The 26,421-nt window shown below is 46.9% G+C and overlaps 2 protein-coding genes across 6 annotated transcripts in view; one reads left to right on the top strand and one right to left on the bottom strand.

The window, feature by feature from the left end:
- The window catches only part of DLGAP5 (DLG associated protein 5), a 41,023-nt gene extending 40,326 nt beyond the window's left edge, over positions 1-697 (top strand). For both annotated transcript variants that reach the window (XM_034769644.1, XM_034769643.1), the window contains exon 19: positions 477-697. In XM_034769644.1, coding sequence (XP_034625535.1) covers positions 477-602 — 126 coding nt within the window. In that variant the 3' untranslated portion in view covers positions 603-697. The remainder of the gene's footprint in view (positions 1-476) is intronic.
- Positions 698-5,292: 4,595 nt separating this feature from the next.
- LGALS3 (galectin 3) lies at positions 5,293-22,767 on the bottom strand. 4 transcript variants are annotated; one of them, XM_034768366.1, is made up of 6 exons: positions 22,498-22,767; positions 11,982-12,005; positions 9,731-10,114; positions 8,814-8,902; positions 7,485-7,653; positions 5,293-5,577 (listed from the first exon to the last, which is right to left on the bottom strand). In XM_034768366.1, the coding sequence occupies exons 2-6, from the start codon at positions 11,997-11,999 to the stop codon at positions 5,422-5,424; spliced, it is 816 nt and encodes a 271-aa protein (XP_034624257.1). In that variant the 5' UTR covers positions 12,000-12,005; positions 22,498-22,767; the 3' UTR covers positions 5,293-5,421. The 4 variants fall into 4 exon arrangements, with proteins under 4 accessions (XP_034624257.1, XP_034624256.1, XP_034624258.1 ...); XM_034768365.1 differs by having other exon boundaries at positions 11,982-12,003; positions 22,491-22,765; XM_034768367.1 differs by lacking the exon at positions 22,498-22,767 and adding an exon at positions 21,903-22,384 and having other exon boundaries at positions 11,982-12,003.
- Between the last annotated feature and the right edge of the window lie 3,654 nt (positions 22,768-26,421).

Raw genomic sequence — 26,421 nt, 5'->3', positions numbered from 1 at the left:
TTGGTTTGGGTTTTTTTTTAAATTCTTGCTCTGGAAAAATGTGCAGCACAACAACTATCACCACATTTGAGTCAAGCACTCCATCCAATACTTAATATTTCTAGTAATTCTGCACCTTTCAGCACTCTTAAGGATTCTGCTAGCAAAACCTATGTTTTACCTTTAAACTTGTGTATTTTAAAGCTGTGATTAGTGCCCATAGTACTGAATGAGGGGATGAGAATTCCCTTAATAAAATCCCTTTGTCAAAACATTGTCCACCACCTCTTGTCCCAAGGGCTTATACATGTCTATTATTCATAGACACCTACACCAGACATAAACAATTGATTGATAATGACAGTTCCTGTCAGTCTGGCATTTAAATCACTGTGCTAATCAGTAATCTGCTGCTGTAATATGATTTAGTGAATTTGTGCTGTAGACTGGATAACTGTTGCTTGAACACTCACTTTATGCTTTAATTTCCCCTACAGCCAAGCTTGAATTGCAGCCTCCCCTTCACGCCAGTCAGGAATGAAGCACAGAAGTTTGCAGCAGCTGAAATACACAATGATCTAATTGTATTTTCTCCTTTGTCTCCCCCCTCTGTGGAAAAATGAAGACTGACTTTGAATTCAGAATGTGTAAATTACACTAATTGAATACAGAGAGGGACATCTGAAGTACCAGGATATTACCCTTGAGAACTGAGTAAATGTGTCTAACCTGGTATTTAAATAGTAGAGCTACTTATTAAAAACGTTTTGTAACATTTTTATGAAGCAGATGATGTTGCAATTTGATAACTGCTGTACAGTAATAGCTAGGGAGGGTGATAAGTAGGCTTGTTGTATCCACAGTGACTTGCATGATGACGCTCCTATTTAGGGATAATATATCATGTCTAAGCTTCCACACATGTCCTATCCACTTCAAAATATAAATATTATTTTATTCAGTTTTTGCTTTTCTCCTTCATTTCTTTCCTTACCTCAAAAAATAATTTATGTACAAAAGATGGGGCGTACTGTGTGCAGTCATTGTTACAGTTCTCGCTGCACCTCTGTCCCCTTTCTGGTCTCTGAGTGCACCCATTCGGGCCCTTTGTCTTTACCTACACTCTGGAATTCCACAATTCTCCCACACTTACACTGAGCCCTGTGTATCGACTGTGCTTATTCAGCAGATCTGATGGGGGTTCTTTTTAGGAGTTAGCGATCAGTGCTGTCCAGCGACCAACCAGCTTTCTTAAAACAAACAATATGTTGGTTTTAACAGTAGGAACAAAGCATTTAAAGAGGATTTGAAAACCGGTGTGTATGTCTGTTGCTGATGGCACCTGAGGCAAGTTTTTTCTTAAGACTCCCCCAGCAAGTTCTTGTATGTCACCCTGGTTTCCCCAAACTCCCCCTCCATTTTTTGAGAGAGAGAGACTCCTTAAACTTGCCACAGTTCTTTGATCTCCTGTGTTCCTGAGCCTTTGCCTGTCTTGGCATTGTCTCTTAACAACCCACAAGTGGTTATGGAGAAGTGGCTTATCCTGAACCCTTCCTTTTCTTTATGGCCCCCTGTTAAACTAGATCAATATATTCATACAGCAAACATCCCAGTAACCAAGGCAACATCCAGTATTCATAAATTATTATAGATCAGCTCCAACTGTCACACATCATTTAAAAAACAAAAGTGACTTTTCGCCTCTTCATTGTCTAATAGTCAATTTTGTATAATAAAATACCAATTCTCCCCTAGCTTTACTTTAAACCAACTCCTTAGTCAGATACCTAGTATCTTTCCATGGTTACAGTGCTTTCTGCTGCATCTCACCTCTGGCAAGGGGATCTTATTTCAGAATGTTAAGCTGAAAGTGCTGTATTCATGACACTAGTCGTGTGTTGAAATAAAGATGAGGGTGCTAACCTGTCTCAGGATTGCTGTGCTGGTCCACTTGCTGAACTCGGTCCCCAAGGCAGATTGCCATCTCCATTCGTCGTTTACAGAGGACAAATTTCTTTTTCAGCTGTATTCTTAAAAATCCTGTGTAGTAAGGAGTGTTGGAGACTTGTATGTGAAATGTTAGTCTGTATACAGTAGTGTTAAATGGTGGGGGGGTTCTGATGACACTGTCCTTCTGGGCTAGCACATCTCACCTGCTGGCAACTCAGACTGCCTGCACCTTACTATGTAATGTCACAATTAAGGCATATCTGTTAGATGCCTTAAGTGTACAACTCGTATATTACATCTGACTCATTCTTGATAAGTTTGTAAGCAGGTTCATTAAGGGTTTCTTTTAAAGTAATGTCTGTCCTGATGTTCTTCATGTGACTTCAGATTGCAGCTTTCCTGGGGAGTGCTGCATGTGAATGGAATCAAATCCCAAAAATGGACTCTCTAAGATTGAAGGGAAAGTACAACTTTAACAGATCCCCAAGGCCACCACTCCAGCTCCTTCCCATTTGGGGTGATCAGTGTATTCTCCCCCTCCACTCCCCACCTCTTCATGCAAACCTTCTTGAAGTTGGAGGTTGCTAACAGCCCCAACTCACTGTCAAACTTTAGAGAGGGAAGGAGAATCAGCTTGTCTGTACTGTATTTTCTGTGATGCAAGTATCTACACATTTCCATGGTGCTTGAGTAATTTCAGGGTGGATAAAAATCAATCTAATTTTTTTATTTAAATTGGATTTTTTTATAAGTTTTTTCCCTCAAAAAAGCATATCTAAAGATAAATTATAGCTCAAAGGTATCTCATGATGGAATAGGGATTATAAAGTCTAATTCTATAGTATGAGACAATTTCTTAAATATTACATGAATAGAAGTTTTGTAAATGAGTTCGAATAGTTCATGGATTAGGGACCCAATCTTAGGAGTTCCACAGGCTTTTTATAGATTATTTAGGTTAATCTTTCTATCTACCCAATAGGACTTAGTGCTCAGTCTAGAAGATACCATCAGATGCGCTTAGTTTTGCAGTTCTCAAACTGTAGATTTGTGTCTCCAGAAGTAACATGCTTGTTAACAGCAAAAATGTTTTTAAATAAATAATATATAGAAGTGAGAAATAACAGACCTCAACTCTATTGTCCCTCTGAAAATTTGTGTATGCAGAGTCAATCCCTTACCTCTCTCTAAAAGTGCAAAGTTTCAAAAAGTTCAATGATTAAAAGATTGTTGGGGGTGGAATAGATCTGGATAAGGAGAAGAAGTCTGGAGATAAATATGAGAAGTGAGGGACATATAATATTTTAACAAAACAAACATATGTTTGCTGTTGAACAAAAAAATCCAGAATACTTAACGTTGTGTCAGTTAAATAAAACAATTTAAATGTCTGTCTGGTGAAGCTCTCCTAATACAGCATGGCAAGAAAATCCTCCAAATATTAATGATTAACCTGTTGAATTGGAGAGAGTTCACCTCCCCAAATGACTTCATAAATATCTGCTTTAATTACCTTTGGTAAATGAAATAACTAAACCATCATTTATTTTCTGATGTAGCTGTAAAACGAACCTGAAAAGTGTTCAAAATAAATCACTGTTTAAGAATGTATAGTGTGTACCTTCTGTCGGAGAATTCTCTGCTTCCACACTTCTAAAAAGGAAACCTACATCTATCTCTGAGTGGTGAAGAATATGTATTAAGGTTATAACAACCAACAAGAATGCACTTTTATGTAAAAAAAAAATGATTAAATCAAGTCTTCCTCACTAGTGATTTAAATCAAATCCACCTGAGTAATTTCTCCCAGCTAAATCTAACTTATTAGGAATCTAGTGCCCCACAGAGTATTCTTACTGTTCAAACTACACACCAGCTATACTACCAGCTGCAAAGGTCAGTATCCCATGTTGCTGCTTTGTGTAGTAGTGTCTCTTCAGAAGATTCCCCTTCTGGGAAAATCCTCTCCACTTAAAGGAATTCATGTTTAAGTTTTTAACTAGCTCATAGTATGGAGTAGTTGAAAGGAGCTAGGACTTCATTGTCCTAAGTGGAAGAATTAATCAAATTTTCAACACCGGTTTTATTCCACATTTTATAAACTAGGTTACTACTGAACCTCATGCTTTTCCTATATTAAGTGTAACCCCTCTTGTTCTCTCAGCCTCTTCTTGTCAGAGAAGGTTGACCATTAGAAGGGAGATACCTGCATCTTTTTTTCAAACAAGCTAGGTCAGGCTGGACTGTTGCAACTTTTAATTAACTTTTATCTTCAACTTTAATGAGACTTACCATTTAAATGCTACAGGAGTTGATAACCTTAATCTTTGGACATGCTTAAGCTTTTAGCTTGTCTGAAAAGGTCTTTCCAGATTTGATTTTTACACACACACACACACACCCCACCCCCCACCCCAATAGCTGCAATTCTAGATTAACTTTTCTTGAGCCTCATTTATTCCTAATATCTTCAGCTAACATTGGTGAGTGGAGAGCTGTATTGTGCTTTACAGGATCAAAACATTACAGTGTATCTTGCTGTAGGCTTCCTTCTGAATTGAGTTCAAGTAGGAGTTAGTGAATGCTCTAGGCTCCAGCTGTGCTTCCTGTAGAAGCAAAGAAAGTGGCTGTTTTGCAGTATCTCTAAAGTTGAGAGAATGTGGAAGAAAAGTGATCCTAGTGACATCCCTCAGAGGAGGTGACCAAACCATGACCAATATTGATATCTTGAGCATGGTTGAGCTTTTACTTCTGTATCAATTAGGCCTGGTCCACACTAACCCCCCATTTCGAGCTAAGGTACGCAAATTCGAAGTACCTTAGTTCGAACTTACCGCGGGTCCAGATGCGGCAGGCAGACTCCCCCATCGATGCCACGTACTCCTCTCGCCGACCTGGAGTGTCGACGGCGAGCACTTCCGGGATCAATTTATCGCGTCTAGACAAGATGCGATAAATCAATCCCAGAAGATTGATTGCTTACCGCCGGACCCGGAGGTAAGTGTAGACCTACCCTTAGTGTAGAGTCAGATTCTGCCCAGAGCCAGTTTAAAACAACATGAAGATTCACAACCCAATCAGGCGTCTGATAGGGAAATCCTGACCTGGCTGTTCCTTTTACTCATGGGACCAGTGGTCACATGCATCAGGTTGTTCTTCCAATGAGGTCCTCACTTCTTCTCTGGGTGGGCCCATGCCAAAGCTCTCGTTCCTCTGTTCTGTCCTTTGGTAAACACCCCTTTGGGCCTTTTAATATGCATTTACCTAAATACTTGCCATATTTAAACTTCCGCGGCTTGCTAGGAAAGCTTTTTGTACCCATTTTCTGATACCCTTTTTAAATAACAGGGAAGCAAATTTCACTTCTAGTACAAGTATTTTATTAAGTTTATCGTACAAAGGATAAATGAAGCCAGCAATTTTTATTTTTTTTAAAGGATAACTGCTATTCAAGAAATGACCGGAGTATGTTTCTTGGTGTAAAAACCCCACTCATATCATAGCAGGTGTAACACTGGTGAGAGAGATGTCCCCAGCAATGCTGAGTTTGGTGATTTCATTCAGGTTCTTCAGCCGGTAGTTGAACTGCAGCAAGTGAGCATCATTGACAGCTACCTTGAAATGATCCGTCTCGCACAGAACGTGGATCTGAAAAATGTGAGACAAGCAGATGAATTTAATGTTGCATTTGTTTCAGGGACTAGGTCTCAGGCTACAGGGACTGTTCTGAATCAAGTCTAGGCGAATACCATTGTCACGCTGGCAGCAGCTAGCAGTGGATGTGAAACAAGTTGGCACTGTGAGGGGTAAGTGTCTATTGCAAAAAATGGCCATTTGCCTTTCTGCTGCCATTCCACTGACCAAAGATTCAAATTAAAGTATCCCTCATGAGCCGTCGTCCCTCCAGAGCTGGTGGGAAAGCTTTGCAGTGAGGCTGACATCCATGCTGTGCCAGTTCTGTGGACGGGGGACCTCACTGTCACCCTCTGATACCTTTCATAAGCACTTAATTATGCATCTCTTCCCTAATTGAAGCCAAGTATTGGTTCAGTCCCTTCTCCCTTATAAGGACTAGTTCAGTAACATTTGCTTGAGTCTTGTCCACCACCTGTACCACTGCATGCTATCCCGGGAGTTGCAGTTCCCTGTTAAAGCCCAGGCTCCCTTGTAAAATGGTCAAGAATATCTAGCAGTCCAGACACCTGCTCAACAACCTGCTGTTTTACTTGCCTGCGTCAAGTAGAGCTTTGCTAGGCTGTTTTAAACATTGAGCGAGCAGGGGCCCTGGATACTGTAACTCTACTTCCACATATTCCAGTAGCGATGTGTAAACTGGGGAGCTGTTTCACCAGCCAGGGAAGGGAAAAAACCCTCCAAGCTTCAGGGCTTGTTTTTTTTATCCACCAAACCACCACACAATCAAAGCAAATCAATGGTAATAGGACATTTGCTTCCTATAGTAGAGACTTTTCCCTGTGTTAGCTAGCCAGGTGGGGCAAAGATGCACCCCTTTGATACTATCCCCCAGCCCCTGTGTGAGTGGCAAGGACCTGCTAACCCTTGAGAGGTTGTAGCACCTTGACCTTGTCAGCCTGGCTTTGACCAACCACTAGACTGTTCTGTAGAAAGGGTTCCTTGACCAGCAGTTTTCTGCATCAGCTGGCTTTCCCTGTGGTCTGCTGGGAGACCTCCCTGATCTGCAGCATAAGGCCATGATTACAGCTCTGTGTAGCAACCCAATTAGTAACTCTTAAAGAGAGGCAACATGAATGGGGGGGGGGTGAAGAGGGTTTGAGGGGGTAAAAGCTATGCCCAGAGCCTTGGCAGAAGCGGTTGAGAAAGTTATGGAACGGATACCTTAACTGGCAACTTCATAAAATGTAAGACCCACCTTAACGTGCCCCTTACTACATGCATCCGATAAAGGTGGGTATTCACCCACGAAAGCTCATGCTCCAATACGTCTGTTAATCTATAAGGTGCCACAGGACTCTTTGCTGCTTTTACTAAAGCAGGGTTCTTTATAACCAGACTCACTGGACTTTCTCCTTTGTGCAAGCAGCAAAGCCTTTACTCCATGGCCCTTAGCTTGTCCTGCTCTGGCCAGCCCTGGCTGGTAGGGAACCTGGTCGTATCTGTCACACCGCACCACAGAGCAGCTACTGCTATTGCTTTGACACACAGTCTTGGCATCAGAAGGAATTTAACACGCATGTAGTGCTGTTGAAAGGTACCAGCATGACAGCCCTGGCGATTTAAGTCCTCTAGTCACCAAAAGGGACAATAGCCATGTGAGTCTCCCAGGGCTGCTGGAAGGACCAGCTATAGGGCTGAAAGGGCAGCTTCTTGTTTTTGCCCATTCACCTCGATTGCTAAAGGCAAGGGCCAGTTAGTACCACAGTGGTGCCCTTTTTGCAGTGGGGCACTGGAATCAGTGAACACTCCTGTCCAATATATGGCATTTAGAAGCGGATATTTAGAAAATGCACATTTAAAGTTCGTGCAGCACCAGGTATACCAGTCACCAGGCCTGCTGGGTAAAGTTTAGCTTGTACCTTAAAAGGTTTGCCAGCTTCAAATGGAAACCTGGGAGCGGTTCTCTCCTCCTTTCCCCAGTTATTCTGAATCAGTGAATTACAGACAATGACTTGTCTGTTGTCCTCGTTGAAGCGGGGATTGAAGTGGAAGGCGACGTCATGCCCTTTCTTGAAATCCAGTGAAAATCTGTAAGAGATGGCAAGAGATAGAGAACTGCTCTTTCCACAACCCCTGAACTGTATTGTGGTGCAGCTCGTAGGCTATTTCCTACAGCGGTTGCCTTTAGTCACAGAAAGCGGAGGAGTAAGTCAAGAAAACAAGGTCGTACGTTTCGGGCGCCACTGACTCTAGTACAGCTAAGGCAACGTTCAAAAGCAGAAAGCCAAGAAACTTCTGTCCTGCCAAAAAGGACATTTATCTTTCAGGAGAGTGGTACCTGAATGCAAGTTACACAGTCGTAATGAAACAGGCAGCCTGAGGTCCTGCGTTCACTGACTGGGCATATCAGCAACTCCCTGTGTGTCTAGGGCGACCAGCTATCCCGATTTTATAGGAACAGTCCTGATTTTTAGGTCTTTTTCTTATGTAGGCTCCTATTGCCCTCCACCCCCATCCCAATTTTTCACACTTGCTGTCTGGTCACCCTATGTGTGTCTAAAATTACAACCACAGCACACTACACACTGCACTCCGACTGGCTGACTGTTCCTGCCCCATACTCATGGCTTCCCCTGTGAACTCCTCATCTGAATGGCTGCTTCAATAGCCCCTTCCACACGCCAGTTTGCACTTATAAGGGATAGTTTGAGAAACTTCTGCTTAATGAAAGGACACATTGGGCAATTCATAGGAAGCAGAGGCTGCACTGAGTTAGCATAAAACAGCAACCAGGGAGGTGTAGTTCAGATTACAGATGATGACTGGTCCCTGCCCAAAGGGGAGGATACGTGACCTCCCCCTGTGCCTCCACCCTGCCCAGGGCCCCTGTGCTCTCCCTGTCCCTTCCACATTGGCAGGGGCGGGCTTTGTCTCCCGCTGGGCCAGCTCCCCACGGCATGTTCGGCTGCTCTCCCAGCGCGCTGCCTCCTGCCCGGGATTGGCTTCCAGGACAGCAGCTGAGCGAGTTGGAGCCCCCACCCCCGGGCACGCTCAGAGTCGTCTCCTGTCCCCAGATGCTGAGCCTGGGCAGGGGGCAACCTGCTGCTGCCACAGCCAGACACTTTCCCCGGCAGCTGCTGCCCTGCCCTGGGCAGCGCGGCTGGAAGAGGCTCTGTCCTCACCCCTTCCTCTCCCCGCATCGTCACCCTGGCTCCGTTGGGGACGCTCCTTGCTCCGGCTCACTTTACCTGCTGGGGTTTGGATTCACTGTCCCCACGATGGTTATCAAGAAGCGAGGCACGAGGCCGGTCTGCAAGGGCAGGTCAAAGGGGACTCTCTGTGAAAGAACATGGACGTTTCATTAGCAAGAACCGACTCGTAGCCGACATTTAAAACCACATCTATTAAAATACACAGACAAATCCTAAGTTCTCATAGCTTGATAGTGATCAGAGGAACACAACAGGCTCCTCAGGAGACTGTTAGACACCCGGCTGACTGACCCATGCAGGAAAGCTACCCCTGAGCCCCTCTCGCCCCTCCCTAGCATTAAAGGGACGCTGACTGAAGACTTCCCAGTTACTGGTGCTTTACAGTATAAATGTAGCTGGAAGCTAATGACTTAAGATCTCTGTCAAGGAACCAAGTTTGTCTAGAACAAAAGGGAATAACTAACATTTTCTGGGATGTTTGCTTTAGAAATTGCAATAGTGGATTGTTCCTCAGGAATGAAAATGTTCAGGGCTAATTTAGATGCAAGGTGACAACAAGGAGCGTGGTGTTTTTCAGAGCTATCAGTTTCTTCCAGCAAGAGCCCAGCTCTGTAACATCTCCTTACTCACCATGAAGGACCAGGTATGCACACTGGCACTTCCACCTCCTAGGCAGTAACACCAGCACTCTAAAGGGCTGGGTGACAGCACTATGGGCCTGATCGTGTAGGGGCCCGAGTACTCTCAATGCCTATGGACGCTGGGAGACAGGAGGGCACTTTGCACCTTCCAGGAAGGATTCTGCACCTTGCAAGATTGAGCCCCATGTGCTCCGGTTCCTAATTCACACACTACTGCATTCTCAGTCACCCAGGTCCCTCCTGTTCTCAACCTATCAGACACTGCAGATTGTCTAAGAACTGGAAGCTATTCAAAAATTATATAGCTGTCACCAGTGGAGCAGTAGGTCCCCCTGGCTGAGGGACAAATCCAAATCCAGGTCCAACTTGTGGTGCAGTAGGAGGTGCTCCAGGTCCACTTGGTTGTCCAGGGGCAGGTGGTGCTCCAGGATAGGCCCCCGGCGCTCCAGGATAGGCTCCCGGCGCTCCAGGATAGGCTCCAGGATAGGCTCCCGGCGCTCCAGGATATGCCCCCGGTGCTCCAGGATAGGCTCCCGGCGCTCCAGGATACGCCCCTGGCGCTCCAGGATACGCCCCCGGCGCTCCAGGATACGCCCCCGGACCAGCAGGTTGATTTCCCCAGGGACCAGCAGGCCAGCCTTGGTTTGGAGGAGCATTTGGGTTTGTGTTACCGGCTCCAGCTAAAGCATCAGATAACTGGATGGAAGACAAACATCGTCAGTATGCTGCCATTGCATCCTGCCAGCCAACGTGAGTCTGTTTTGATTCCTTACATGCTTGTGTCTCTTGATGCTTTATGAGGAGAAAGGACAGACAGAGACCAGAACATCGAACAGCAGGGTCATTATCATTCTACTTCTTGACCAGGAGAGGGGGTTTGGAATGTGTTTCACCAACTACAGGATCTGGCCTGTCAATGGACAGAGCCTTGAGATCCAGGGTGGCATGGAGTGGGATTGGAGAGAGAGCCCTAGGGAGGTTAGAAAGAAGGGGACATTGGCTTGGACTACAGGCTACTCTGGAGTGGCTCTATATGACCCAAAGACTCTGGATGCCAACTGGCAGAGGGCACGGGGATCTCCTGGGTTCACCAAAATAATGTCATGTAAGGTCTCTAATGGAAAACCTGTGGCACACTGGTCATCATCATCATCATCATGCGATGTATGTATGGAAAATGTGAATAGTTACACATATATACAGCAAATTATGTTCTCTAGGCCTTGTAGTTAAAGGCAGAGCACTCAAAGGTAGCGTCCCTTGAGGCAAACTTCTCCAGACAGGAAGAGGAGATGTTTATCTCCCTGCTGGACCATTGTGTGTCTTACAATAGAAGTCTATTAACACACTGTACTCCACGAAAGCTTATGCTCTAATAAATTTGTTAGTCTCTAAGGTGCCACAAGTACTCCTGTTCTTCTTTTTGCGGATACAGACTAACACGGCTGCTACTCTGAAACCTATTAACACACTGAGTCAAATGCTAATGAAGAGCTTGTGGAGACTTCAGAAGGAAATTAACAGGAAGAGGCAAATTGAGGAGGGATCCCAGTTTTCAGATGAATCTCAAAGATCTGTTCTGGTATATTTGTGGGGGGAAGGTGCAGAAAGATGCTCTGGCAGCCTTCAACCTGTGAAGGCACATTGCCAACAGGCTTGATCTTTTGAAACAGGATCTCAGCCATCCTGGCTGAAAACAGTGGGAAAAGGACTTAGAGTAAGCTATCCTGTTGAGACAGAAAAAGGCTTGTGAGTTAAGTTTAAGCTCTAGAAAGCATGTTATAATTTTGTTTTATATGTAACCATTTGTTTCCAATATTCTTTCTTACTATCTGCTCTTTGATGATAAACTTATCCTTGTTTTCACTATAAATGTATCTAAGTGCTGTGTTTTCAGCAGACTGATGATCCGGCGTTGAATCTTGTACGCTGGTGTGTGCTATTCCCTTGGGAGTAGAGGACCTGAGAGTTCTGGGAGTGTTCAGTGGATCAGGGACTGGGCACTTCAGAGGGACACTCTGAGGAGTTGGGGGTTGCTAACCTGTCCAGAGAACACAAGGCCTGCAGAGAGTTCTGGAAGGCAGCTTGTGTTGCCAGTGGATCCAGAGTAGGCACAGACAAGCCTCCCTCATGCTAAGGGCAGGTGGTAGCAAGGTGCCTCACACCTCTGGGAAGCATCACACTCCAGCAAGCTGCACTGTGTGGTGTTTATGGTAATAAACATACAATTGAAAGCCAGAATAATGGCCATGAGCCTGGGCCCACTCCCACTGACACCAATGAGAATCTTCCCATTGAAGTCAATGAGAGCAGGGACAGTGCACACAACCCTAAATATTCATGAGCAGCTGGTGATTTTGGATGCCCAACCTGAGATGTCCAGGAGGGATTATTTCAGCACTAAATGTGCAGATTAAGAGTTGAATTTAGTTTTGAGGAGTTCTATACAGCTTAGAAAAGATGAGAAATTCTAGCTTCCACACAAACCGTACGCTTTAGTACAAGGCAACATCATTTATAATGCTCAAAGATCGTGAATTTTGTTTAAAAAGTCAGAACTTACAGAAAAACCGTCTGCCATTTTCCTGAAACAAAGACAAAGGAGACAGTTAATACTTATTTTTCCCACATTCCATCTACTAGATACAGATCTCAGCATTGCATTTTTAAGTCACACAGGTTTATATTTAATAAGTCCTGAAGAATATATCCCCTATGTCTTGCCTGCCAACTTTTCACCTCAAAGTATTGCTACTTCCAGAGTGAATGTCTCTTAACTACAGCAAGGACTAATGACATCTATATGAAACATTGTTATCTAAAAATTAAACGGGAAGATATCAGTACCGTACTAGATGTTACACTGCTGTACCTGGACTGACGTTTAAAATTAGTGCCTCCTTATTTAGATGATGTTATTTTCTATATTAACCCTGAGGGTCGAGACCTTAATGGGAAGGAGGCTAATCATCACTAGAATCTTCAGTGCTCAAGGACTGCAAATTAAATGGATAGTTGCTACATTGTGAGATATGCATGCAAGGGCCATTAACTCGGCAAGGGCTTTGCTGTAGGGGACTTGAATCAATACGGTTATCTTTCCTGGAGAGATGGACGCCAATCTGAAGTGTATCATCTGTGGGGGCTTAAAATCCAGTGAAGGAAATACTGTTTAAACATATAGCAGTCGTATACAGCAGTGTATTCAGTTACACAAGTCCTGATTCAGCACATCCTTAAACACCAGAGTAATCCCAATGATCTCAAAATTAAGCACATGTATATTGCTGAATCAGGACCACGGTGAGAGAACAAGCATGGCGGAATTTCTGTCTTTCCAACAGACGCGAGTCCTTTTAATTAATGGATCTCTCAGATCGACAGTATGAAAAAAATCAGACAGGCCGTAATATCCGTGTTTCTAGTGGCTGTCATTTTCCAGATAACTATAATTTGCACTTGAGATGATTTTTGTACTGACAGTTTCTTACTGAATCTTTGTTAGGTAACAAGATTTCAGCCTTTCCACAAACTGTGTTCTGATTTCTTTATGTATTTTTTGAACGGCTGCCAGTCCTGATAAAGTGTAAAGCCAGTTCCAATATCCTAGACACCAGATTTGTGACGTTGGTGTAAGTCCAGAGTAACGCCCCTGAAGTCAATGAAGTGACTCTGGCTCTACATCAATGTTACAGAAATCAGAATCTGGCCCGGCGCAGTGTATAAGCAGCAAAAGACAGAGCTGCACTCAGAGTAGTCAGCTTTAAGTTTTCCTTTTTGTCAAATACTTTTCATCACAATAAGAAGAACAGGAGGACTTGTGGCACCTTAGAGACTAACAAATTTATTAGAGCATAAGCTTTCGTGGACTACAGCCCACTTCTTCGGATGCATATAGAATGGAACATATATTGAGGAGATATATATACACACATACAGAGAGCATAAACAGGTGGGAGTTGTCTTACCACCTCTGAGAGGCCAATTAATTAAGAGAAAACAAACTTTTGAAGTGATAATCAAGCTAGCTCAGTACAGACAGTTAGATAACAAGTGTGAGAATACTTACAAGGGGAGATAGATTCAATGTTTGTAATGGCTCAGCCATTCCCAGTCCTTATTCAAACCGGAGTTGATTGTGTCTAGTTTGCATATCAATTCTAGCTCAGCAGTTTCTCGTTGGAGTCTGTTTTTGAAGTTTTTCTGTTGTAATATAGCCACCCGCAGGTCTGTCACTGAATGACCAGACAGGTTAAAGTGTTCTCCCACTGGTTTTTGAGTATTTTGATTCCTGATGTCAGATTTGTGTCCATTAATTCTTTTGCGTAGAGACTGTCCGGTTTGGCCAATGTACATGGCAGAGGGGCATTGCTGGCACATGATGGCATATATCACATTGGTAGATGTGCAGGTGAACGAGCCCCTGATGGTATGGCTGATGTGATTAGGTCCTATGATGATGTCACTGGAATAGATATGTGGACAGAGTTGGCATCGGGGTTTGTTACAAGGATAGGTTCCTGGGTTAGTGGTTTTGTTCAGTGATGTGTGGTTGCTGGTGAGTATTTGCTTTAGGTTCGGGGGTTGTCTGTAAGCGAGGACAGGTCTGTCTCCCAAGATCTGTGAGAGTAAAGGATCATCTTTCAGGATAGGTTGTAGATCTCTGATGATGCGCTGGAGAGGTTTTAGTTGGGGGCTGAAGGTGACAGCTAGTGGTGTTCTGTTATTTTCTTTGTTGGGCCTGTCTTGTAGGAGGTGACTTCTGGGTACTCGTCTGGCTCTGTCAATCTGTTTTTTCACTTCAGCAGGTGGGTATTGTAGTTTTAAGAATGCTTGATAGAGATCTTGTAGGTGCTTGTCTCTATCCGAGGGATTGGAGCAAATGCGGTTATATCTTAGAGCTTGGCTGTAGACAATGGATCGTGTGGTGTGTCCTGGATGGAAGCTGGAGGCATGTAGGTAAGTGTAGCGGTCAGTAGGTTTCCGATATAGGGTGGTATTTATGTGACCATCGCTTATTAGCACAGTAGTGTCCAGGAAATGGACCGCTTGTGTGGATTGATCTAGGCTGAGGTTGATGGTGGGATGGAAATTATTGAAATCATGGTGAAATTCCTCAAGGGCTTCTTTTCCATGGGTCCAGATGATGAAGATGTCATCAATGTAGCGCAAGTAGAGTAGGGGCGTTAGGGGACGAGAGCTAAGGAAGCGTTGTTCTAAGTCAGCCATAAAAATGTTGGCATATTGTGGGGCCATGCGGGTACCCATAGCAGTGCCGCTGACTTGAAGGTATATATTGTCCCCAAATGTGAAATAGTTGTGGGTGAGGACAAAATCACAAAGTTCAGCCACCAGGTTAGCTGTGACATTATCAGGGATACTGTTCCTGATAGCTTGTAGTCCATTCTATATGTTCCATTCTATATGCATCCGAAGAAGTGGGCTGTAGTCCACGAAAGCTTATGCTCTAATAAATTTGTTAGTCTCTAAGGTGCCACAAGTCCTCCTGTTCTTCTTTTTGCGGATACAGACTAACACGGCTGCTACTCTGAAACTTTTCATCACAATGTTTTCCTCCGGCCATAACAGTTGGAAATAGATTTGTATCAGTAAGTGGTAACACACAGTTATAGTTACAGACATAAATAGCATCAAAGCTCCATATTCAGTCTGTCAATAAGGACCACATCAAGTTTATCTTTGCAAATCGAGACTTCTGCCAAATTGAAAACTCAGTAGGAAGAAATGAAAGAAACCCCACCGACTCTGTTCTTCTTGCCTCCCGGAATGAAGATTTTGCAACCAGAGATTTGCTAGCACTCTAATTATTATTTTTATAGTGCTACAGGAATGCAGGACACTTTACAGTCACGTAGCAAGACAAAGTCTCTGCCTGGAGGAATTGCAAGTGTCTGGTTTAGACCAATACGGACAAGTAAGGTTCAGAAACCGGAGCAAACAGCATGTGAGAGGAATTCAGCGTCGTGCATTAGGCAGAACAGAACGCAGCACGCTCCAGCCGTGCGCTGGAGAAGATGGTTTGTGTTAGTGAAGTGGGCAGACCTGCCTCAGACACGCAGCAGCTTTGTGCAATAAGAAGGTGTCGTTTTATTTCGTTCTTTCCCCTGACTGTAGCTGCATTTTAAGTCGCACAATGGCTTGTTTCAATAATTCAGACGCATAACACGTTTTCATTTACGTTTGTCACGTGAGTGGTTGTGACTCTTATCCTAGGAGACACACATACAAAACCCAGAGACTATTCACCTCCCATCCCCCACCACAGTGGATGTTTCGACATACTAAAAAAAAAAAAAAAAGGCAGCCCAAAGTTTCTGGAGCAAAAACCACAAACTACGTAATGGATTTTTATTTAAAAAAAAAAAAAAAAAAAATTAAGTTCAGGGATATCTCCATAGTAACCTCTCTTGGTAGAACGCCTGGCTGATCTGTGTAGCCTTCAGCTAAGGCGTGGCACAAATATGAGTCAGGACTTCACCCATTTTGATCAACTGCTCTCAGATGGAGTAGGATTCTCCTTCCATTAATAATAAAGAAAGTTTGGTTGTGGCATACGACTAGCTTATCTCAGAGTGTCACATAATGCTGTACAGTGATAAAATTCCCAGCTTTGTCTTGCACTTTTCATCAAAACTGCTTTACAAAGGAGGTATCATTATCGCCATTTTACAGACAGGGAAACTGAGGCACAGAGCCATGAAGTGACTTGCCCAAAGTTACCCCGCAGGACAGTGGCAGAGCCAGGAATAAACTTAGGTCCTTTGAGTCCCAGGCCAGTGCTCTAGTCACTAGGCTACACTGCCTCTCTAGCAGTATACTAGCTGCAAAATTCCCACTGACTTCAGAGAGAGCTCCTAAGTTGTTAATAGAGCATCAGTCATATTGTACGTCCTGCCACTCAAAACTGCACCTGATTTTTAGGTGAACAATTCTACCAAAGGGAACCAAAATCAGGCTCTAAACATGATTCGGGCTCTAACCGTGAGCAGCACTGAGGTCAGCAAAGAAAAGAATTAAATTTATTTAACAGAAATAGTTACACTGGCACTGAGCTGGGACAGAGAACATCTTTGTTAGCTGCTTAGCTGAACTGCACGTACATCCTCTGCTGTAAACAGGAATCACTGCAACGCAGACAGTAATGTGGGGACAGTTATTCTGTCTGTCTGTCTGACTGTCTTTTTGTTCTGTGTTTGGACAGCACCTAGCACACTGGGGTCCTGGTCCTTGACCAGGGCTCCTAGATGCTACCGTTACGCAAACAACAACACACTGCCTCTGCCCCAAGCACCGCCCCTGCAGCTCCCATTGGCCGGGAACTGCAGCCAATGGGAGCTGCAGGGGCGGCACCTGCGGACGGGGCGCTGCGCAGAGTTGCCTGGCTGCCCCTCTGCGTAGGAGCTGGAGGGGAACATGCTGCTGCTTCCGGCAGCTGCTTGAGGGAAGCACCTGGAGCCTGCATCCCTGACCCCCTCCTGTGCCCCTGCCCCAGCCCTGATCCCCCTCCCACCCTCCAAACCCCTTGGTCCCAGCCCGGAGCACCCTCCTGCACCCCCAACCCCCCAGCCCCACCCCAGAGCCTGCGCCCCCAGTCATAACCCCCTCCCTGAACCCCAAACCCCTGCCCCAGCTCGGAACCACCTCCCATACCCTCAACTCCTCATTTTTGGCCCTACCCCAGAGCCCTCACCCCCTCCGCACCCCAACCCCCAATTTTGTGAGCATTCAGGGCCCATCACACAATTTCCATACCAGATGTGACCCTCAGGACAAAAGGTTTGCCCACCCCTGCAGTAGACACTCACCGCACGTGCCTTGAAGATTGCTGTCTAAATGAACACAAACAGGGATACGCAGTAATTCTGACTTCCCCTCACCAGAAACGGATCCCATCACCGGATCCATCCACAGGAGAGTTGATCATTATGCAAGTCAGTGTTTATGGCCTTGGCTACACTGGTGCTGTACAGCACTGCAACTTGCTGCGCTCAGGGGTGTGAAAACGCCCCCCCCCCAGCGCAGCGAGTACAGCGCTGTAAAGCGCCAATGTAATCAGCGCCTGCAGCGCTGCACGCTCGCTCGCAGCATTGCAAGCTACTGCCCTCGGAGAGGTGGAGTACATACAGCGCTGCGAGAGCGACTACACTCACGCTTCACAAGTGTAGCCAAGGCCTAAGAGTACTATCATTACGGCCACAATGCTACAACTCATGGAATAGGAGAGCCTCCACTTCTCAGTGCGCACACTCCGGGATCTGCGACGTTTGCACCCTCACAGATGCTAGAAATTCACCATGCAAAACACATTTGAATGCATGAATTCAATCAACTGGAAGCACAAGTGTTTGCGCAAAAATTGCCCTCTGAGCAACACAATTATTGATCTGTATTAATGGAAGCACCTGGAAGATCCAAATGATCTCAGGGGGCCCCTTGTGCTAGGGGCTGTACACAAACCTAGGGTGGGTCTATGCTAGAATAATGGGGATATTTGGACCTGCTCTGGGAAGGCTAGGGATATTGCAATGCAGCCACATGAGGACGTGTTGTGGATAAGTGCAGGTTAGTTAACACTCCAACCTAACCTCAACCCACTTTTCTAGCATAGAGAAGCCCATAGTGAGAGACGATTCCTATCTGGAACCGTTTACAACCTAAACAACTAAGAGAGACAAAAGGGAGGGGAAACTGAGGCCCGATGAGGGGCGGGGAGAAGTGATTTGGCCAAGGTCACACAGGATGTCCAGTCCCTTTGGGACGAGCTGGCAGACAAGATGATGGGACGGCAGCCTCGGAAGGAGGAGGGAACGTCAGAGCTGCAGTGGAACAGAACCAGTAGCACAGCTACTTCAGAGTGGGGCTTCCCTTGCGTTCAGCATGGACATCCGAATGCTCTCAGTAGAGCTCGGGGCAAACCGCTGAACTAGGGTGACCAGCTGTCCCGATTTTATAGGGACAGTCACGATTTTGGGGTCTTTTTCTTACATAGACTCCTATTACCCCCCCACCCCCTGTCCCGATTTTTCACATTTGCTGTCTGGTCACCCTACGCTGAACGGAACGAAGCACAAACGACAACTCCTTCCCCTGGTTAAAAGCATGGGCCAAAGCACTACTGAAAAGGGGCACAAATTATTTAGGCCCCAATTTCTTCCCCTCCCCCCCGGAGGTTTGCACGAAGCTCTCCAGCTCTGCTGTGTTGTTGCCAAGACTGGCAGACTCCTCCTCCTGAACACTGCAAGTTACAACACAGAGCCGGAGGCTGAGTTCTCAAGCTGCTAGACAGCCAGCCTGCAGGTCGAGTTTGCTGGGTGGCGCTGTTAATCCAGCCCAGGTGGCGTTTATCTGTCTGCCCTGTGCCAGGCTGAATTGGCAGAGCTGGGGGTGGGATTTTGTCTCTGACAAATCAATACCATGAGGCCTGGATGTCTGATCCAAAGCCCACTGAAGTCAACACAAGCCCTTCGGGCCCTATCCTGCAAGCCTGCATTGTGAGGTACCAAGCTACCGCTGGATGCATTAGTAAATAGTAAGCGCTTTCTAAAGTCAGTGAGGATTCCATATGCAGATAATTGGGGCCTTACATTTTGTATGTCAACGGGGGAGGGGGGAGTGGAAGAGTCTCAGGGAAAGGGGAAAAGCAGTACAACAAGATTCCCATCCTGAGAGGCATCACCATAATGATGCCATTGGAGATCTGGCCCATCTGCTACACAGATTCTGAGAATTGTTGACCTTATCAGTACTGCCAACCTGAGTGTTCCTAAACCAATGATCAGAGCCCCCTAAAATCAGGACACTTTTTTTTTTTTAATCTTAATTTTTAAGACAAATATTCCTTTTGGAGGTCTTTGTATTTGCCTTCTGCTTTTTGCATCTTTAATATTCACATTTTTAGGATTTTCTCTGCAGCTGTAAGGGCTAGACCAGGGTGCCCAACCTGTGGCTCCGGAGCCACATGCGGCTCTTCAGAAGTTAACATGCGGCTCCTTGTACAGGCACCAACTCCAGGGCTGGAGCTACAGGCGCCAACTTTCCAATGTGCCGGGGGGAGCTCACTGCTCAACCCCTGGTTCTGCCACAGGCCCTGCCCCCTCCCCTCAGCCTGCCGTGCCCTCGCTCCTCCCCTCTCCCCCCCAGAGCCTCCTGCACACCACGAAACAGCTGATCGGGAGGTGCCGGGAGGGAGGGGGAAGCGCTGATCGACAGGGCTGCCGGTGGGTGGGAGGCGCTGGAAGCTGGGGGGGAGATGATGGGGGGTTGCTGACATATTACTGTGGCTCTTTGGCAATGTACATTGGTAAATTCTGGCTCCTTCTCAGGCTCAGGTTGGCCACCCCTGGGCTAGAAGCTTCCTGTTTCAAATGGAATCCAATTCTCACATGGTCACATGACTCCCAGAGCTGGGGCTTTAGGCAGACACCCCAAATATCCTGAGGCTCATGATAGAGCTGAGAGAGTTGGCAACATCCCTTCCTCGTGCTCTGTGTAGACCAACAACTCCTCACGGCTACAGGAATGTTTTGTTTGATATTTGAACCTAGCTCTGCATAGATAATAATGTTTTGTCAGCAAAGGCTATTGTGGCTTTCAGAGCCATAGCGAAAGCTCTAATTAACCCTTGGGTTTCAATGCGCCATGAGCTAGGCGCCATCAAAGGATTGTCTCAAAAGCACCGGGAATCCTCTGGTAATAGAGCCCCACCCCCACAGACGGCTCTGCAGCAACTCCACCATCAGCACCCCTGGCCATCTCAGCACTCCTTCTTCACGCTGCATGCTGTGACAAGCAGCTGCCACTCCGCTCTTTGGCTGCCTGGCACAGCTGCTGCTGCAGGAAACAGAATGTCCCTTTGAGATCCCTCACCCTGCGGGCTGCTTTCCTGCCCACCCACTGCCCCAGGTCTGTGTGTACACGCACGCACCCAAGGGAGGGTGAAGAGTCAGAAGCACTGGGATTAAAGTGACATGACAATGTTCATTAGAACCACTTTTTCCACTCATAGCTCCCCCAAATCTCCCCTCGTGGCCTGACCCTTTCCATGCTTGGCATCAGACCTTTGTATTTTGGAACGTTTGAGGTGAACCCAATCACTCGATTGCCCCGCAGTATGCCCACCTGCCTGCCTCCATTTTCAGAAAAGAGAATTCAGTACAAAACCCTCGGCTAATACAGCAGTCAGGCTGCAATGAACACAGGAATGCCAGGAAATGAAATGATCAGCGTTCCTGGCATTCACATCGCATGCTCAGAGTGTTTATTACTAGCTGCTACTTACTATAAGGTACCCACAACGTGGACAAGTTAACACTGATTTAAGAACCTTTTAAATCCCCAGCTTGTGTGCTTACATCTACACCTCAGGGTGTTACACTAGTAGAGGTCTTCAATTTTAGGACAGACGCATTAGTTTCCAGTCTGTGTCTTCGGGCATGAATTCTCAGCGTGGGTGGGCGTGACCACCCTGCCAGGAGGGATCCCAACTAGAGGGCAGGGGATTGCAGTGTTGAAAGGGGGACCCTGATATGGAAAGAGCTGAGAACCACCATCCTAGGCTACACATCTCACAACCAAATATAAACATGAATATCAATGTTCGATCCTGCTCCTACTGAAAGGCACCGAAACGTGGCTATTTTAATATTCCTGAATCTCATCAGCTAAAAGGCTTGTGTAGCTATAGGGAGTGGAGGAGAGGAAAAACAGAGGGGTACACAATGGATAGGGAGCGATACACACCTACTGCACACACACACACCCCCCAGAGGGAGGGGCACACACCTACTATATACACACAATGCATAGGGATTATACAGCTGCTTCTATTTCCAAGCAACGCAAAGCACAAGGGGCACCTTTCATTACTACAACAGATTTAATAGAAGTGTTGACTCTGGATGTAACCGCCTGAAACCACAGCCAGGTGGCTGGTTCCTATTGCTATTCATTGGTGCTAGCCACACTCCCACAAGTGGGGGACCGAAGAGGGGGAAACAGAGGATTTACATTCGCCCCACAGAACGGTTTAGTTGAGAGGCAGATTCCATGGACTAGACACAGGGCCTGGACTGATTCTAATCCTGTCACGGGCAAGTCACTTACCTCCTCCGTGCCTCAGTTTGCCCATGTGAGAAATGGGGGGAGGGGTCACAGAGCAGCGGCTGGGGGGCAGCACCATACAGGGGCCTCTGGGGATCCCTCATCAGCTGGAGGCTCAGCGGGGGCTATCGCTGGCTGAACAGCGGCACAAGCGACATCCCACTTGGGCAGGGGCTGCCTTCGCTGCGGGGCGGGGGGAGGACCAGGGCGGACCCCAGCGCCAGCCAGGGCCCACTTCCCCCCCCCCCAGCGCCCCCGGGACAGCCCCTGGGCAGCGGGCGGGCACCTCCCCGGGGAGCAGGGGCCGCCCCGCCCCGCTGGCAGCCCGGCCCCAGGGGGAGGCTGCGCCCCCGGCCCCGCTCACCTGCCGGCTGCTGCGGACCGCGGGCGGCTCGGGGAGCAGGGGCGGCCCGGCTCCGCCCAGCGGCCGCCGAACCGGATCGGATTCTGCCCGGCAACCGCTGGAAGAACCGGAGCCGGGGCCAGCGAGAGCTGCTGGACCGTGGGGAATTTGTGGAGCCTCCCTGCGGGCAGGTGGGAGGGCGAAGCCACCAGCTCGGTGCGGGAAAGCGGCTGCCCCGTCGGGACGGATCGCCGCCCCCTGCCTGCAGCTCTCTGCCGGGGCAGGAAAAGGGGGGACCCGTCACCCACCGCAGGAGCAGCAGAGCAGGACGGGCTGAGAAAGCTGAACCTTGTCCACACGAGCCACTCGCGCCCTGAACGGCGGCGATCTGGCTCCTGCCCGTGCACCAAGCGGCGTGTTCCCGGGGTGCTGGGGTTACAGCGCTGGCCAGGGCTAGGGCGCGCGTGTAGACACCACGCTGGGCTCCTGCCCCAGCTCTCCTCTCCCCGTTTCCAGCTTTGCAGAGCGGGGACTGGAAGGGGCAGAAGCAGGATCCCCGCCCTCTCTTGGCGGCTCTGTGATGGGCACAAGGCCTGAGAACGCTGTTACCTTTCGCTTCGCTTCGCTTTCCTTCGGAGTATCGGGACCGTCAAGCCTGCACGTCTCTGTCCTCTCTGGAAGTCTCCCTCCCTTGGAAGAGCCAAAGGAGCGAGCAGGGAGTTTCCTTAGCGCTTGGAGACGGGGCAGGACTCAGCCCTCCATGGCCAATGGGGTGGAGCAGAAGGTGGGACACAGGGAAGGCCCCAAACCAGGGACTCCAACAAATGATGAAGGAAGGAAACTGCCGGGCTGTTGCTATGGGAGTCCTTCCTGCCCTGCCTCCAACTTCATGTGCGTCTTTGTTGCTGGGGGTATCGATAACGGGCAACACCCAGAGGGAGGGGTTTGCTTGGGGACTTGAAATGTCCCTCAGACTGAAGCGCACTTGAGCAAAAGTACTGGCTGGGGCATGGATGGACTGTCTAATAAGGGGAGTTTTCCTTCCCCACTGTTCATTAAGCATCTGTGTGAAATAGGTGTTAATGAACAAGCCCCCATGATTTAAACAGAGTGAATAAAAATCAGTTTCCCTCTGAATTAATCCGCTCCGGCCTCCAGGGTAGCTGTGGGCTTCTCTTCGTATTGAGGGGGAGAACCTGAGCTAGTGATGTTGACTTCAGCATTGTGCCACCTAACTCAAGCGCTCCCAGCCAGGTTCAAACACAGGAACGTTTCCTAATGTAAATGCAAAGTTTTGTGAGATCAGATAATCCAACTGCTTCCCCAGCCCTCCGCAAAAACAGGCCTGAATTTCTCATGTCAAAAAATAATCTGAAAACCCACACCTTTCAGCCCTCCCTTCCTACATCAGAAAGAAGCAAAAAAAGGGCACCAAACCCATTTTTCCCCATCGCAGGTCACCTTCCATGTTGTGCAAGCTAAACTGGCTGTGCCCAAGCATTGTTGCTGAGTAACAAAACCAACAATATGCCCACATGACTGTCCTGCTTCTCAGCAGCAATCCATAACTCACTGACTGTGTGTGTCAATAGACCTTCCGCTCTAAGTCAGGGAGCTGAAACACCATGGGAGTGGGGGGGAGGGTCCATATCAGCACCTCCAGCGATAATAGTCTTTTGTGACAACTGGGCCCAGAAGTTTTTGCCTGCTTGGCCCAGTTGAAAAGTAGATCAAGCTATTTTTAATAAAGAATGTTATAAGGAGGCACAAGAAAGCCAGAGAGAAAAATGGAATTAGTCCAAACAAAAAAGCCCACTGATCTAACTGAAGGAGTGTCTTAAGATCATGCTTGGTAAATAAGAAAATGTGAGTCCAGAAATTAATAAACTGAAAGTATTGTGTTGGAAACAAGGCCTAATTTGTGACCAAAATAATAAGGGGATGGGTTATTCCACTCAGCACTCCCTCTTGGTGCCCTGTCACAGATGCTCTACTCACCGCTGGAGCGCCTGCTTCTGGCCACATCTGGGGATTAGCTCTGCCCGTGTGATGCCCCTTCCTGCGGTTGCTCACTCCGTCGTTTCTCTCAGTCTCGCTCTTTCAGGACTCAAGTGCTTCCATTTTGTGGCTTGGCCCTCTGGCCAGGTCACTGTAATTTTCCCCTTCCGGGGGGGGGGGCGGGGGGTGCATGTATCAAAGTCTCTCATGATGACCCACTGCTCCTTAACAGTGCCACTTCCACAGTGGCTGATAGGGGAACCCAGGCCCACCCTCTACACTGGGTTCCAGCCCAGGGACCCTACAAAACGCCATCAAGAGCTGCACAGTCCTAAACCTTACTGCTGTATTCCCTTGGGCTACTTCCTACCTGGCCTTCACTCTTTTTTCTTTTTTTTTAGGGCAAAGCAGACTTGACTAAATTGTCTATAGTCACTACCAACTATAATTCCTCAATATTTGCAGATTATATCCTCTTGCTCTGCGCCCTGTGTCTTTCAGGTAATATAGCAGCCCCTTTCTAATAACACTCCATTTCCCCGATGCTTTTACTAAATAACAATGTAATTTTTTTAACCTTAAGATGTTTGAATTCCTCCCTTTCTTTATCAAAGCCCCAACATACCCAGAAAAGGGGCCACCTTACTGAGTGCACATAGTCCATCTTTGTGTCTATTTATTTGAAAAAGAGTCTTGTTTAAGCCACAATGTCCCAAGGGTGTCGGAGCCTTCCCAAAAGTGAGGGGCTGAGAGGACCCCGCCCCCTGAGGATCCACCCCTGGCCAAGCTGGAAGCCAGAGCAGGATCAGGGAGCCCGTTCCCCCCTGCCTGGGGTGGGGTGGGGCTGAAATCAGCCCCCTGCCTGTGTCCCCACTCCCCGGATCTCCCGAACAGGGCAGGTGGAGGATCCACACCGCCGCAGCTCCCCACAGGTGCCCGTGCAGCTCTTATCATGGCCGGGCTCTCAGCCCTCCCACAACTGCCCAGGCACCCTGGAAGGGGTCCACACTGGCCTGGCCAGGGGTGGGGCCTAGGGGGAAAGACAAAGGGAAGGGGACGGGGTCCACCCCAGCAAAAAGTGGGAGGATCAGAGTCGAAAATAGGGAAAATAGGGAAAGAACAAGTAAAAAATTACTGAGACAAGTTAGATGTCTTCAAATCACCAGGGCCTGACGAAATGCATCCTAGAATACTCAAGGAGCTGACTGACGAGATAGCTGAGCCATTAGCAATTATCTTTGACAAGTCATGGAAGATGGGAGAGATTCCAGAAGACAGGGAAAGGGCAAATCTAGTGCCCATCTAGAAAAAGGGAAATAAAGACAACCCGGGGAATTACAGACCAGTTATCTTAACTTCTGTCCCCGGAAAGATAATGGAGCAAATAATTAAGCAATCAATTTGCAAACACCTAGAAGATAATGAGGTGATAAATAACTGTCAGCCTGGATTTGTCAAGAACAAATCATGTCAAACCAAACTGATAGCTTTTTTTGACAGGGTAACAAAGCCTTGTGGATGGGGGGAAGTAGTAGATGTGGTATATCTTGACTTTAGTAAGGCTTTTGACACAGTCTCTCATGACCTTCTCATAAACAAACTAGGGAAATACCACCTAGATGGAGCTACTATAAGGTGGGTGCATAACTGGTTGGAAAATCATTCCCAGAAAGTAATCAGTGGTTCACAGTCATGCTGGAAGGGAATAATGAGTGGAGTCCCGCAGGAATCGTTTCTGATCTGGTTCTGTTCAATATCTTCATCAATGATTTAGATAATGGCATAGAGAGTACGCAAGTTTGCTGACGATACCAAGCTAGGAGGGGCTGCAAGTGCTTTGGAAGATAGGATTAAAATTCAAAATGATTTGGACAAACTGGAGAAATGGTCTGAAGTAAATAGGATGAAATTCAATAAGGACAAATGCAAAGTACTCCACGTAGGAAGGAACAATCAGTTGCGCACACATAAAATGGGAAATGACTGCCTAGGAAGGAGAACTGTGGAAAGGGATCTGGGGGTCATAGTGGATCACAAGCTAAATATGAGTCAACAGTGTAACGCTGTTGCAAAAAAAGCAAATATCATTCTGGGATGTATTAGCAGGAGTGTTGTAAGCAAGACATGAGAAGTAATTCTTCCGCTCTACTCCGCGCTGATTAGACCTCAGCTGGAGTATTGTGTCCAGTTCTGGGCACCACATTTCAGGAAAGATGTGGACAAATTGGAGAAAGTCCAGAGAAGAGCAACAAAAATGATTAAAGGTCTAGAAAACATGACCTATGAGGAAGATTGAAAAAATAGGGTTTGTTTAGTCTGGAGAAGAGAAGAATTAGAGGGGACATAACAGTTTTCAAGTACATAAAAGGTTGTTACAAGGAGGAGGGAGAAATTTTTTTTTAAACTTCTGAGGATAATAATAATAATATAATATGGAGATTTGCCTATCTCATAGAACTGGAAGAGACCTTGAAAAGTCATTGAGTCCAGTCCCCTGCCTTCACTAGCAGGACCAAGTACTGTTTTTTTTGTCCCCTGCTGT

This window comes from Trachemys scripta, chromosome 4, assembly GCF_013100865.1.
Source record: "Trachemys scripta elegans isolate TJP31775 chromosome 4, CAS_Tse_1.0, whole genome shotgun sequence".
Taxonomy (NCBI): domain Eukaryota; kingdom Metazoa; phylum Chordata; order Testudines; family Emydidae; genus Trachemys; species Trachemys scripta.
Note: the sequence above shows the minus strand (reverse complement) of the source record. Positions and strands in the feature narration are given on the sequence as shown.

Coding starts and splice junctions, on each gene's coding strand:
- LGALS3 (XM_034768364.1), bottom strand. CDS start 21,642: ATGAGGGATCCCCAGAGGCCCCTGTATGGTGCTGCCCCCCAGCCGCTG. Junction 8,903..9,730: donor GGGGACCTACTGCTCCACTG/GTGACAGCTATA, acceptor GTTCTTTCACAG/AGAGTCCCCTTTGACCTGCC. Junction 7,654..8,813: donor GTGAATCCAAACCCCAGCAG/GTAAAGTGAGCC, acceptor CATCTCTTACAG/ATTTTCACTGGATTTCAAGA.